General features: G+C 35.7%; 1 protein-coding gene across 1 annotated transcript; it reads left to right on the plus strand.

Moving 5' to 3' along the window:
* The first annotated feature begins 8,645 nt into the window (after window positions 1-8,645).
* LOC140973760 (protein BOBBER 1-like) lies at window positions 8,646-11,505 on the plus strand. Its single transcript, XM_073436814.1, has 6 exons — window positions 8,646-9,101; window positions 9,977-10,149; window positions 10,242-10,290; window positions 10,396-10,562; window positions 11,272-11,355; window positions 11,459-11,505. Exons 1-6 carry the CDS (start codon window positions 8,726-8,728, stop codon window positions 11,495-11,497), a joined length of 888 nt encoding a protein of 295 aa, XP_073292915.1. The 5' UTR covers window positions 8,646-8,725; the 3' UTR covers window positions 11,498-11,505.
* Window positions 11,506-15,060: the final 3,555 nt, after the last annotated feature.

Consider the following 15,060-nt stretch of genomic DNA (forward strand, 5'->3'; position numbering starts at 1 on the left):
ATAATAAATTTTACCCCACATGGATTTTTATTATATTTATATAACTAATTAGGTTAAAATATCAAATTATATTTTTCTTAATTTACCCACAGGAGTTAAGAAAAATACAATTTGATAGTTTTATCATAAAGTTACAGAAAAATCTTATTGAATTAAAATTTTAGCCCACAGGCAAATTTTATGTCACTAGATTTTTTGAATTACATTGGTAAAACATGATATTGTCTCAAAATTTTAAGCATATTATATTTTGTGCAGTTATGCAACCTGCGAGTTTTTCTGATATGAAATGTGACATTCCCGAACTAAAGGGCGACAACTATAAAATATGGAAAGAAAGAATTCTTCTTCAATTAGGGTGGATGGATATTGATTATGCTATACGGAAAGACGAACCATTTGCTATTACTGAAAACAGCATTCCGGATGATGTTGATCTTTATGAAAAATGAGAGCGATCTAATCGATTCTGCGTAATGTTGATAAAGACCAAAATCTCTGCTGGTATGCGTGGTTCTGTTGACCAGCATAATAATGTCAAAGAATTACTGAAGGCTATTGATGAACAATTTCAGTCTTCAGATAAGGCACTTGCGAGCACCCTAATTATGGAATTCTCTTCATTAAGGCTCACCAGTGTGAGAGGTGTGCGAGAGCACATAATGAAAATGCGGGACATAGCGGCTCGGCTCAAGACACTTGAAGTGGAAATGTCTGAAACATTTCTTGTGCACTACATTTTATGCACTCTTCCACAACAATATGGACCCTTCAAAATTTCCTACAATACACATAAGGATAAATGGTCAATCAATTAATTAATGACCATGTGTGTTCAAGAGGAAGGAAGGCTGTTGATGGAAACAAGTGATAATGTCTTTATGATTACACAAGGAAAGTATAAGAAACAAGCCAAAGTCAAGGGAAAAGGAAAAGGAATAATTCCACCTCAACCTGACATTAAGAAAGAATCCAAGTGTTTCTTCTGTAAAAAGACGGGACACATGAAGAAGGATTGCAATAAATTTAAGGACTGGCTTGAAAAGAAAGGTATTCCTACTTCATTTGTCTGTTATGAATCTAATATGGTTAATATGATTTATAACACATGGTGGATTGATTCTGGTTCTACAATCCATGTTACAAATACCTTGCAGGGTATGCAAAACCTAAGGAAGCCAATAGAAAATGAGCGGAGCATCTATTCAGGAAACAAGATGTCTTCGCATGTGGAGGCTATTGGGACTTGCTGCCTAGTGTTGAATAGTGGTTATATTTTAAAATTGGAAAAGACATTTTATGTTCCTAGTTTTTCTAGGAATTTAATTTCGGTTTCAAAACTTGTACCCCTTGGTTATTCATTTCAGTTTTTGGATAAATCAATAAATTTGTTTTATAAATCAAATCTTATTGGAAATGGTACAATGGTTGATGGTCTTTTCTCTATTTATTTACAAAATAATAACACCACTATGCATGTTCAAGGAGGTATTAAAAGATGTGTTATAAATGAAGATTCCTCTATATTATGGCATCGGAGATTGGGACACATCTCCATAGAGAGGATTAAAAGATTAGTAAATGATGGAGTACTCAGTACTTTAGATTTTACTGATTTTGAGACTTGTGTGGATTGCATTAAGGGAAAGCAGACTAATAAGTCTAAAAAGGGTGCCAAGAGGAGTACAGAAATATTAGAAATCATACATTCAGATATTTGTTGTCCAGATATGGACATGCAAAGTCCGAAATACTTCATCTCTTTCATTGATGATTACTCACGATACATGTATATCTACATGCTTCATAATAAAAACGAAGCACTTGAAGCCTTTAAGGTTTTTAAGGCTGAAGTGGAGAAGCAATGTGGAAAATATATTAAGATCGTGAGAACTGATAGAGGTGGAGAATATTACGGTAGATACACTGAGAATGGACAAGCACCTGGTCCGTTTGCGAAGTTTCTTCAAGAACATGGGATTGTTGCCCAATATACTATGCCTGGTTCTCCGGACCAAAATGGCGTAGCTGAGAGGAGAAACCGAACATTATTGGACATGGTGAGGAGCATGTTTCTTAGCTCTAAACTTCATAAATCTTTGTGGACTGAAGCTCTTAAGACAGCTGTGTATATATTAAACCGAGTTCCAACCAAGGCTGTCCCAAAGACGCCATTTGAGTTATTTAAAGGTTGGAAACCGAGTTTACAACATATACGCGTTTGGGGTTGTCCTTCTGAAATAAGAGTTTACAACCCACATGAAAAGAAACTGGACCCAAGAACTATAAGTGGATATTTCATTGGGTATGCCGAAAAATCCAAAGGGTACAGATTCTATTGTCCATCTCACAACACTAGAATTGTGGAATCAAGAAATGCAAAATTTCTTGAAAATGACTTGATTAGTGGGAGTGATCATGACATAGTTTTTGAGAATGATCACATTAATGCACAACCCTCTTATTCAATGGACAGATTGGTCGTTATTCACACCCCTCAAGACCAAATGGGTGTTAGACAACCAGTTAATGAAGTTCCACAAATTGCTGATGAAAATCCAGTAGATCAAGTTGTTAATGAAGAACAACAAGAAATTGTTGATCAACCAAACAACCTTAGGAGATCTACTAGAATAAGAAGATCAGCAATATCTAGTGATTATGTTGTGTATTTACAAGAATCGGATTTTAACATCGGAGCCGAAAATGATCCTGAAACGTTTTCACAAGCCATGAATTGTAATGAGTCAAAACTATGGTTTAATGCTATGAAAGAAGAGATGAATTCTATGGCAGTTAATGGAGTCTGGGATCTTGTTCAGTTGCCTGATGGTGTAAAAGCCATTGGATGTAAATGGGTCTTCAAAACAAAGAAAGACTCATTAGGCAACATTGAAAGGTATAAAGCAAGACTCGTTGCTAAAGGATTCACTCAACAAGAAGGAATCGATTATAAGGAGACTTTTTCTCCTGTATCTAAAAAAGATTCTCTTCGTATCATTCTAGCATTAGTTGCACATTTTGACTTAGATTTGCAACAAATGGATGTGAAAACAGCTTTTCTCAATGGAGAACTAGAGGAAGAGGTTTATATGAAACAACCTGAAGGATTCTTCTCTAGTAATGGTGAGCAATTGGTTTGTAAGCTTAAGAAATCTATATATGGATTGAAACAAGCTTCCCGTCAATGGTATTTAAAATTTCATGATGTTATCTCTTCATTCGGATTCGTTGAGAACCTCATGGATCAATGTATATACCAGAAGGTCAGTGGGAGCAAGATTTGTTTCCTTATTCTATATGTGGATGATATATTACTTGCAACCAATGATAAGGGTTTGTTATATGAGGTGAAACAATTTCTCTCTAAAAATTTTGATATGAAGGATATGGGTGATGCATCTTATGTCATTGGCATTAAGATACATAGAGATAGAATTCGAGGTATTATAGGTCTGTCTCAAGAAACCTATATCAACAAAGTTTTAGAGAGATATCGGATGAAAGATTGTTCACCAAGTATAGCTCCTGTTGTGAAAGGCGATAAATTCAATTTGAGCCAATGCCCAAAGAATGATCTAGAGCGGGAACAAATGAAAAACATTCCTTATGCTTCTGCTGTCGGAAGCTTGATGTATGCTCAGGTTTGCACTAGACCTGACATTGCATTTGTTGTTGGGATGTTGGGAAGATATCAGAGTAATCCAGGTTTAGACCATTGGAAAGCTGCAAAGAAAGTAATGAGGTACCTTCAAGGGACCAAAGATTATATGCTTATGTTCAGACGAACTGAGAATTTGGAAGTAATTGGCTACTCTGATTCAGACTACGCTGGCTGCATTGATTCAAGAAAATCCACTTCAGGATATATTTTTATGCTAGCTGGTGGAGCTGTATCTTGGAGAAGTGCAAAGCAGACATTAACTGCTACTTCCACTATGAAATCTGAGTTCGTATCTTGTTTTGAGGCAACCTCACATGGTGTATGGTTGAAGAGTTTCATTTCAGGGCTTAGAATTATGGATTCTATATCTAGGCCATTAAGAATATATTGTGACAATTCAGCTGCTGTTTTTATGGCTAAAAATAACAAAAGTGGTAGTCGAAGCAAGCACATCGACATTAAATATTTAGCCATACGAGAACGTGTTAAAGATAAGAAGTTACTTATCGAGCACATTAGCACTGAATTGAAGATTGCGGATCCTTTAACTAAGGGCATGCCACCATTGAAATTTAAGGATCATACAGAAAGAATGAGACTTGGTTCCTTTATGTAATTTTGTTGTAAGAACAAATTTAATGAAACTATGATGTGATATTTTCTCATATTTGTTGTGTACACATTCATTGATTTGAGAAATATCAATAAAGTTGGACCTCGAATAAACATAAGGTTTATTCATTAAGTTATACAGTTTGAGATACATAATGCATTGTGATACATGGAAGATAATACTCATTTGTAGAGGAACTATTGCCATGATTCATGTATTTTGTTTTCTCCTATGGTAAAAGAGATATATGTGTCAAGTGGGAGAATGTAAGAAAAACGTGACACATGTTAAAGAAGAATCGTGTACAAATTGATATTGGCGACGGTCAAGAAAATTTAGATGCGTACACGATTCTCCTTCTGAATCTCGGCTCCCGATACATTCATCGATGGTATGAAAAAACGCCTATAAATAGAGACGATTGAGGTCCCTAAGCACACACATCTCAGAAAAAATATACACCATTTACGGAGAACGTGAAGTGCTTAGAAGGCTTCAATCATAAGGAATTCAGAGAAATCAAAAATTTTCAATGGCCGGAGGGAATTCTCGATCCGCTTCCGCATATAGTTTTATCATGTTTATATACGTGCAGAAACATGATTTTTTAGAAAAATTTCTAACAGAGAAATCTATTATCCGCATACCAAATCAGCAACGGTCGAGAGACTCAGAACTTGAATCATGACCTCTTCCGAGACGGAGAGATGATTATTTTGTTTCACTGTATGGATTGGGATGGTGGCAATATTATACGCAAATTTACCCGTTACGTTTGATTCTGTCTCATATTTGATAAAGGACGATTTTTTTTATTAAAAAAAAAACCTAACTGTATTTTTTTAAAAAAATGATCTTTTTTATATATTAAAATACTGATCAGGAGATGAATATTTTTAAAAACATAACACACAATGAGTTTATCGACGATAATTTTCTTTTGGAATAAAAGTGTAAAGTAAATAAAGAAATAGACTTGAAAATAATTATTTGCATCGATGATGAAAGTCAGAAATCACCAAAACATTTGCTTAAGTATGATAAGAACTGAACGACCAAGACATTTTCATTAAAAAAAACAAGACATCTATTTTATATAATCAATTATTTTATATAAAAATATATAAATATTCAACAATTGATTCAGATCCATACATACTTTTTATATATCAATATTTTGAAAATGATAAAAAAAAATTCTAAGATACATAAGCTATCGATCTGTCGACAGAATGGCTCCTCGTTGGAAAAAGTTATTTTCATTATTAAATTTTTTCCCACATCCGAAATCATTTCAAAGTCAACAAGAATAGATTTGCTGACATGTGCATGTTTTCCTTCTGTCCTTCCCCCAGCCCAAAATTGGTACAATTTTTTTATTTACAAGTCTATGCAAATTATTTCTCGTCAAATTTTCAGTTTAGTATACATATAAGAAACTTTTATAAGAATATAATTAGTATGGAGTTACTCAAGATCGATCTTGTTCCAAACATTAAATCTTGATGTCAATGGCAATAACATGTATAATTTAAGAAGTCTTGTACATTTCGAAGAAGTACCAGCAAAGGTAGAAACTATTTAATATCATATGCGATCTGAAATCAAATCTATTTTGATAAAGAATGTGTAAATTAGATGAGCTTGAGTGGACAATTTACTGAGATGAGGTATTTGTCCTTCTTTATAGGTAGTGACGACCATGTCTATATAGCCTGGACACATGAAAACAAAACACGTTAGTGGCACCATAAGGTTTCTTAGCATAGTTACTCCGACGCTCAAGTCTGAAAATCTATGTTGCTCGAGGGTAGGGTGAGCCTTGAGTTCTTGGGTCCCCATGGGAGTGCAGAAGGTTTGGCTTGGATCGGGCTTGGTAGAGAATGAGCTCACTTCAGTCTCCTACCCCTTGCTGGTGTCATGGGCACTTTCTTGGTAAAAAGTACAAAATTTGGTGGTCATCTGCTGGTTTGGTGGGGGCAGAAGGGTTGTAGTACATCCTTGTCTTCATCACAAATATGCAATCCGTTCTCGAGAGACCTTCAGGGGCATGTATTGAGGAAAACGCCCGAGAAGGTTTCTTTTCTACGGCAGGTCTTCTGTCTTGCCGGCCCTATCTCCTTTTTCTTTTTTTTCTGGGCCTCTTTTTTTTGTCTATGGACTTCCTTCATGTTGATGTATTTTTTCGCCCAGAACAACAGATCTTCGAATTATTGGGGCAAATTTTTCACAAGTGACCAGAAGAAATCCCATTCCCGAAGCCCCTGAGTGAAGGTCATAATCTTGATCTCAGGAGCACGTGATGGTATTTCCAGAGCGACTTTATTAAATTGACGGATGTATGCTCTCAATGATTCATCCCCAATATGCTTTAATTGAAACATATTTAAAAGCAGTCTTCTTGTATCTCTTGCTGCTTCTGAAGTGGTGCAAGAAAGTGCACCTGAAGTCCTCAAAGGAACGGATGCTCCCAAGCTTTAGCTTCTCAAACCAGCGTTGGCCTGAGTCCACCAGAGTGGTGGGAAATCTTTACACTTAATTGTCTTTGTAACAATTCAACATGGCTACATTCTCGAACCGGTCCAAGCGCTTCTCTGGGTCAGCGTTTCCATCCTATTCTTTGATCTAGGCCGACTTGTAGTGAATGAGCTGAGGCTCGTTCACTATCCAAGAGGAAAAAAGAACATTCTTTTGACTCGGTACGGCCCTCCATCTCCTTTACTTTATTCCTCTAGTTCCTTGGCCATGGTGGTGGTCATAGAACCGACCTGGACACTCTCTTCATTCTTTTTAGATTGGTCCCGCGGATGAGATTCGTTTTCGGACTCCTCTTGTTCTCGTCGGAGATTTTTATTTGGGGGTAGATTTCTGGCCATGACCTCTTGAACAGCCACCGCGATCCACTAGGCTAGCTATTCAGGAGCAACAATGATGTTTTGCTACGGGTTATTATGGGGCGAATTGCCTTGGGGAGTTAATTAATTAGCAGTCTCCCTTTCATGGTGATTCATTTGCAATGATTTTCGTGTGAAAATCATATCCACTTCTATAGATCGATTTCCCACATACGACGCCAATAATGAAACCCGGGTAAATTGGGTGAGCTCGGGTGGACAATTTATATGGCTGAGGAAATGTCCTTCCTTATACGCAGTGATGGCCGAGCGAGGAACCCTGTATATATAGCCTAAACACAAAAAAAACACGATAGTGGGGCACCAGAAGGTTTTTCGGAGTAGCAACTCCAAAACTCAAGTCAGTCAATTGAATACGCAAAGGAAAGAAAATGCAATATAAATAAAAATATAATGAGTGCTAGTGATCATGACTCATCACTTTGATTTTACTTGTGCTGGAGATATTTATAAGGTGTGAGAATGTGGCCCATGTTATGATTTTTGCATGGTTCTGTAAACGTGGGGTGAGAACGGAGCCCTGGATTTTCGGTGGACAAAGTCCACGATCATTTTGACTTAGTCCTCTTACGTTGCCTAGGGTCAGATATGGATCCAATCTTGTGTGAACCTGTAACGGTTTGGTAAGATACCCGAGCTAGTGCAAGCTCGGGTTAATAAAAACAGAGTACTCTTTCCTTGTCCAAATGGGTTTTCCGGGTGACTACGTGACCGAGGTAGAGCTTCTGATCTCGGATAAGTGTTGACATCATCGGGGCTAATTCTCACCCCAAGACTCCCGGTATAGTTTTGGGCTGGCCTTGCCTGAGTTTCTACCCCTACGTCTGAGTCCAATAATGACCCGAACTCTTACCGATATATCATATTTTATGCTAATAAAAATTATAGTGATCAAAATAATCTATTTCGGAGTAGGAAAGTCGTTCCCCTAAATTTAATAGTTTCTTGCTCGTAGTTTTCGCAAGTTCTAAATCCTTCGCTCGAGGACAATATTTTTTTCTCTAACATTGTCAATAATTACAGAAAAAAATCCATCATTCTTCGCGTTTTTTAGTCTTCTCTTGGACGCCCTCTCGGACAAATCCCTTATTCCCCTTCCTAAAATCCACTGCAATAATTTACTTTATGAAAGTATGTTCGAATTACTCTTTTTTCAGGAAAATTCACGAGATGTTTAAATCTTCTTAATGGAGAATTTGTGTGATTAAGAATAATGCAACGAAGTAAAAACTTAATTTGATTAAAAAAAATGGAAACTGAGCCTCATTCCAAAACTAAAAATTATTCCAGAAACAAAGCCCAAATGTTTAAAGAATTAAGTTTGGGCCTGCGTTAAGTGGACTTCAAGCCCACATTTTATCTTCCAGAATTTTCCCAAGGCATCCGAAGTTCGATTGACCTTCTCAGAGTCAAAGCTATATATATCTCTCTATATATATAACGTCATTTCTGTTTCCAAGCCACTCAAGCTAAATCACAGATTCGTAGAACCCTAACTTAGATTTTTACTTAATTCTCGATTCTAATCGATCAATGGCTATACTCTCGGAATTTGAAGAGGACAATAACAGCAAGCTAACGACATCGGCGCCGCCGCCAACGAAGCCGTTTAACGCTGCTTTGGACCCATCGAATCCGTTGGGGTTTTTGGAGAAGGTTTTCGAGTTCGTCGCAAAGGAGAGCGATTTTTTTAAGAGCGATTCGCTGGTGAGTGATGTGAATGCGGTGGTGAGAATGGTGAGAGATAAAGTGGAGGCGGAGGGGAAGAAGAGGAAAGAAGTCAAAGCTGAAGGGAATGTCAAGGTTGAGAAAAAGATTAAGGAGGCATCACCGGTTCCGCCTCCACCGGCTGTGGAAAAGGAGGAGAAAGTGGTTGAGGGTAAAGTGGAAGAGGGGAAAGGCTCTCGAGGTATGTCTATTGTTGATTTGTTCATGCAACAAATTCACTTCATGTTTTGTATTTTTCATTTTTAAGGAGTTTTTTGTTTGGTTTCTTGCTTAAAAACGTTTCTTTGCGTGGTTTGGTATTTTTTATTAATTCATTATACCTTTTCTTGTGCGTGACATGGTGATTTTGGATTTATCTTAGCTTTTATCCGGGGTGCTGTCTTTGGTGTCTTGTTTTTACGGAGATCTTTTCGATATTCTGCTATACTCGTTTAGTAAAAACAGATAAGAGTTGATGGAGTAGGTGAATTTTGCTAATTGGTCAATAGCTGTTTAAGAAGGCTAAGAGCTGAGTCTATTCAACTGATCTATGATCATAGTATTATTTTTTTGTTTTTCGAATTGAATTGAACTGTAGAGATTTAACATATTTCGGAAAAAGATAACAGTTAGAGAGAGCTTCACATGAGGGGGATTTTTGCATCCAGGGGTGGACACAGGGTTTCCAGGGAGGGGTGGTTGATAATTGATATCGCCTCTGTTAGGTCTGCCTCTGATTGCAGCAGGGATGAAATGGTACATAATGATGTGTTTATTTGCATTTTTGGACTGAAAAGAGTCCTTTTTACCTCAAATGGGATCGGACTTTTTGAGTAAGATAAGACAAAAAGTATAGTTACTTGTATCTCAGTCGCATATTGAATTAAAATGTCAGTACGTAATCTGAATGTTTGTGTTGTGAACATGGGTTGGAGGAGATAAAATTCTCCTTGAATTTGCTGTATTTGTATAAATTCACATGCTCTATGTAGTCTTTACTCTACAGTTTTAATAATTTTCTTATTTTTATGAAACGATATTGTCTTGGTTGCTAATAGCATACTTATTACTGAGCAGCACCTAACAAGGGCAATGGCCTCGATATGGAGAAGTATTCTTGGGGTCAATCTCTTCAGGAGGTTAACATTACTGTTCCTGTTCCTTCTGGTACGAAGTCAAGATTTATTACTTGTGAAATAAAGAAACAATATATTAAAGTTGGGCTCAAAGGTCAACCCCCAGTGATTGAAGTAAGTGTGTCTTCATGCTTTTTGTTGCATGTCTATCCTGATTGGCTATTGTTGTCGTTCTTAGTACTTATTCTCGTTTTATCCATCTGCAGGGAGATCTGTTTCATCCAGTCAAAGTTGAGGATTGCTTCTGGAGTTTAGGTAGGCAATACAGCTTACATATATGATGTTCTTGTGGTTTATCACTTATGCTACGTGTTCGATAACTTCCAACCAGCAGCCAATTGATAGTTTAAATTCTTGCAGAGGACCAAAAATCTATCTCCATTCTCCTAACAAAACAGAACCAGATGGAATGGTGGAAGTACTTGGTGAAGGGTGAGCCAGAGGTTGACACCCAGAAAGTTGAACCTGAAAACAGCAAGTTGTCTGATTTGGACCCAGAAACACGGTCAACAGTAGAGAAAATGATGGTAAGCTGATTGTGTTATGGCTTTAACAGATGACCTTTACTTGAAAACCCAGTGACACTACCACTTGAGCTAGTTGGTTGGTTTCTACTTGTGTTGGTTTGACTTGTAAGACTGGTGCGCAAGTTAGTACCCCATGGAGTGATAGAGGCAACATATTTTGAATTAACAATCTGCCATGGCTCGCTTTGATGCATTTTGACCCAAAGATTATTTACCATCTTTGTCTTCCCATTTTAATTTACTTGGTTTAAGTATCTTATGATGTCTATTAACCAGTCATATTTTGCAAGTCTCCCCCTAAAACCCACTATTTATGATCTACAAATATGCCAGACCCCTTGCGAGATATGCCAAACCTAGGACCACCTCCCATTCTTTTGGAAGAAGGGAGAGGGTATAGTTTAAGTGGAGCAACTGCACCTCACAGATTCCAGGTTCAACTTGGTTGCCAATTTACTGAATAATTCCGAGTGTTGGATCTCACAGTTTGATCATTCAAAAAGGTTTTGACACGTTTTATGTGCCATTGCATATCGTGTAAAACGACACCCTCTCTGTTTAAATGGCTTTTGTGCTTAGGTCTGTCTCTTTTTATGATATCTGGACACATATGCAGTCTCTGCCTACATACTTGTTCAGTCTTCAAAATTCTTCCTACGATTACTAACCTTTCAACTTTTACTTTGTGTCTTAAAAATTTATTCTGCAGTTTGACCAACGGCAGAAACAAATGGGCCTCCCAACGAGCGATGAAATGCAGAAACAAGATATATTGAAGAAATTCATGTCTGAGGTAGACACTAGATGATCATTGTCGACCACGTCATAACCTTTCATATACTTCCCACTTTTGAACTCAAAGAAACTTACTGATTAAAAATTTGCATAATTTTCAGCATCCGGAGATGGACTTCTCGCGGGCAAAGATCAACTAAAAAGAGTCGAGACTGTCTGGTTGCTGTGAAAAGGATATGTGGTGTGGTTAAAGCAGCTCTCGTTTTGTTTGTCATCCATTTTTGAGTAACTGGTCTGAAAATTTAAAAAAAAAAATTTGAGCTTACTCGAGTTCTTACTCTATACTCTGTTGGCAATATATGATTATTTTACAACTATTTGGTTATTTTCTTTCACCCTAAAAGAATGCGTTATCCGCCATCATACCCCAGAAAACGCTGAAGTGTCAGCCTTTCGGACAAAAAGGTTTGACGGGTAAGTTGTCCTCTATGTATGTGTGCTGCGAACATGTCCATGCATGTGTACATAAAACAGAGACAAATAGAGATATGTTAAATATAATTTGCAGTCATTTTTTTGCTTGCTGCACTTCAATTATAAAGAAACAAGTCTAAATTTTTCTCACATGTCCTTGTCTTCCCCTAACACTAAATAAAATTATAAGTGCGGATGGACAAATGCATATAATATATATTTGCTTTGTAGTTGTTTAGAATTTACATCCCACGAGCGAAGTAGAAGATTCAATGCACTAAATTCGGAAAAATTATTCACTTAATTTTATTTGCAACAATCATCGTCTCTCTTGAAAGAAAATTCACCCGATAGCACTCAAAATAATGAACTAATTTAATTAAATGCGACAAATAATTTATTTTTTATTTTTGGTTCAACTTCAAAGCATACACCTAGAACCAAGAAGTTGAAGTACCCGACAAATTCCCCGATCATAAATAGAACTTTTTTTTAGTTCTCTTCACCCAATATAATGAAACTACTTTAGTCCTTAAGAAAAAATAATCTCTATACGTACACTCGCTATTTCTACCAAATATTAGTGAATACATTTTTTTTTCTACTGTTGCGATTGGAGATGTGAATGTTTATTCCCTTCTACCAAGATTGTTTGGATAAATTTAGGTTGCAAGAATTTCAATTCACTTTCGGTCAATTTAATTTTTTTTTTGTTGATATTTATAATGAATCTCAAATATATTCAGTTTGGTTGTCATTTATTTTCTAAATTAACTTTACCATTGAATGTAATTTAAAAGAAGAATCCATATGTATATAAATTTCAATTCACCAAAAAATATATAATCGCTTTGTTAAAAAATATATAGACCATTTGTTATTTCACACAAATTAAGAAAATAAAAGTGTATAAACAAAGAATGTTTTAGTCAATCTGGGTAATTTTAGTATATTAGAGAGTAAAAACTTCAAAGAATAATTTTCCAAAAAAAACAAAACAAAACTCCATGTCAGGTTACATAATTGGTACTTAAACATTCATGTATTTATTTCTCACCATACCTACTCACACCATTGATTGAATTGAAATTTCTCAATAAATATATGATTGGACTTGGAATATGCCCTGCTTTGTACCGGTTGTCTCAAATTCGATATAATATCAGGATTCACACTTTCAGTTTACACAAAAACTCTTGTGAAACGATCTCAAGGATCAATTTCGCGAGTCGAATATCTTATTTGGGTCATCCATGAAAAAGAATTACTTTTTATACTAAGAATATTACTTTTTATTGTGAATATCGATATGATTTACCCCCGTCTTACAGACAAAGATTCGTAAGACCGTCTAACAAGAGACATACTCTTCAGTTTAAGAGATATCACATTTACATCAAAAAGTTTTATATACGTAACACATGTTTTTGTATAAATAGTTGGTATTGAAAACTCTTATATATAAATATATTTTGTACCGATTTGGTTGAGATTTAAAGACAATTTACTGAAAATAAAAAAATGGGGAAAATATTTGAAAATAATAATAATAATAATAATGGTGGACTTGCCCTCTATATCCCGCCGTCGTGAACGACTATAGAAGTCAATAATTGATGAGATTTTGGGAGTGGTGTGGCGATGTATCAGACAAACATAAGTGGGTTCATACATTTTTGTCTTCTGTTAATAATAAATGTCTCGTTCATCGAAGAAAAAGACCCTAACCTCTTTTCTCATTTTCTCAATTATGTTTGTTCACTTCTTGACAAAATATTTCCATTGATTGGGAACCTAAAAAGTAGATGAAATTCCTAATTTTCATATTCTTTAATTGTACATCGATTTAGATGGTAATTTTTTAAAAAAAATGTCATATATTATGTGAAGTACAACACAAGAAAGCAAGCGGTAAATTTGAAAATTATCCTATTTGAATTGAACATGTTATCTTGATTACAACAACATTTAGCTAACATGTTATCCAATTTGAAATATGTGATCATTTGATCAATGATTGTGACTTCGATTCTCCACCAAAACTTTCACGAACAAGTCCGTCGCACATGGTTTACCTAATGAGATTTACCTGACTAACGTGATTTGCATACTACTTTTTTAACTCGAGACTTTACTCAATATATACTCAAAGATAATAATGGTGGGTTTCAACGTCGTAAAAAAATATAATAATGTATTAGGTTATGATCAGTGTTTTAAATAAATAAACAACTTCGATATTATCCACTAAATATCATGTAAGATTCCCAGACCTTAAATTTTGTGTCTTAAATATGTACTTTTATGTAACCAGAGTCGATCACTTATAATAGTTCATATGACACGTATGTTTTACATATGACATAATACTGTTGCTCAACAATTATTTTATTTTGTAGAAGTTAAAGGTAAATGGCTTTGGAATAACATATTGTCCCGAGGTTGCATTTTTCCGAAGCACCGCATTGTGCTATGGCTGCTTGTTCATCGCAAGTTGCTAACATGTGATAGACTTGGGTTTGTTGAAGACAGACAATGCGTGCTTTGCCAAGAATTCAAGGAATCAAACGCACACCTATTCTTTAAGTGTAGGATCTCGAAACTGAATTGGGATAGTGTGCGGCAGTGGCTAGGAATGAAGAAGATTATGGGTACCACAACATCGATTCTGAAAGCTTTTCGAGAGACGTACAGAGGGAAGTCTACGGTGAATAGAATGAGAGTCACGGCTCTTGTAGCGACAATTTACCATGTCTGGATTTTGTGTAACAAAGTACTGTTTGAAGCTGAAAAACCGCAGGTTGAAGGGATAATAAGGAAGATTCAGATTCATACTTACAAATGTTTACCTTCTTCCTCTGATTTGTTTTCTAGTTTGGCGTAGGTAGATTGCACTGTTTCGATTTTATGTGTATCTCCTGGAGATGTCCAGTGTACTTGTATTTGTAACTTTTTTTATCTCTTTTAATGGAATTACTTCATTAAAAAAAACACACAATTATTTTATTTTATTTTTTTTAAATGCTTGTTCAACAAATTTAGATAACATTGTAATGTCAAATTATGATATAATATCAAATTATAAATTTTCTAATCGAAACATGTAATAGGTATGACCAAATACTAGCAAGTATTATATTATTAATTCAATTTGTCTGTTTCCAATTATTAATAAATTTGGCATTTGGGCATGGTGGGAAGTGACATATCTTACTTATCTTTGTGCATGGTCCTTCCATAAAAAGATGAGATTTATCGCTCACAACAAAAGGGAAATGATGGGTTATAT

This window comes from Primulina huaijiensis, chromosome 3, assembly GCF_012295235.1.
Source record: "Primulina huaijiensis isolate GDHJ02 chromosome 3, ASM1229523v2, whole genome shotgun sequence".
NCBI classification, from domain to species: domain Eukaryota; kingdom Viridiplantae; phylum Streptophyta; class Magnoliopsida; order Lamiales; family Gesneriaceae; genus Primulina; species Primulina huaijiensis.

Excerpts from the sequence above, each read along its gene's own strand:
- LOC140973760 (XM_073436814.1), top strand. The coding sequence starts at position 8,726 with ATGGCTATACTCTCGGAATTTGAAGAGGACAATAACAGCAAGCTAACG. Across the intron at positions 10,150-10,241 it reads GTCAACCCCCAGTGATTGAA|GGAGATCTGTTTCATCCAGT; the intron begins GTAAGTGTGTCT and ends ATCCATCTGCAG. Across the intron at positions 10,563-11,271 it reads CAACAGTAGAGAAAATGATG|TTTGACCAACGGCAGAAACA; the intron begins GTAAGCTGATTG and ends TTTATTCTGCAG.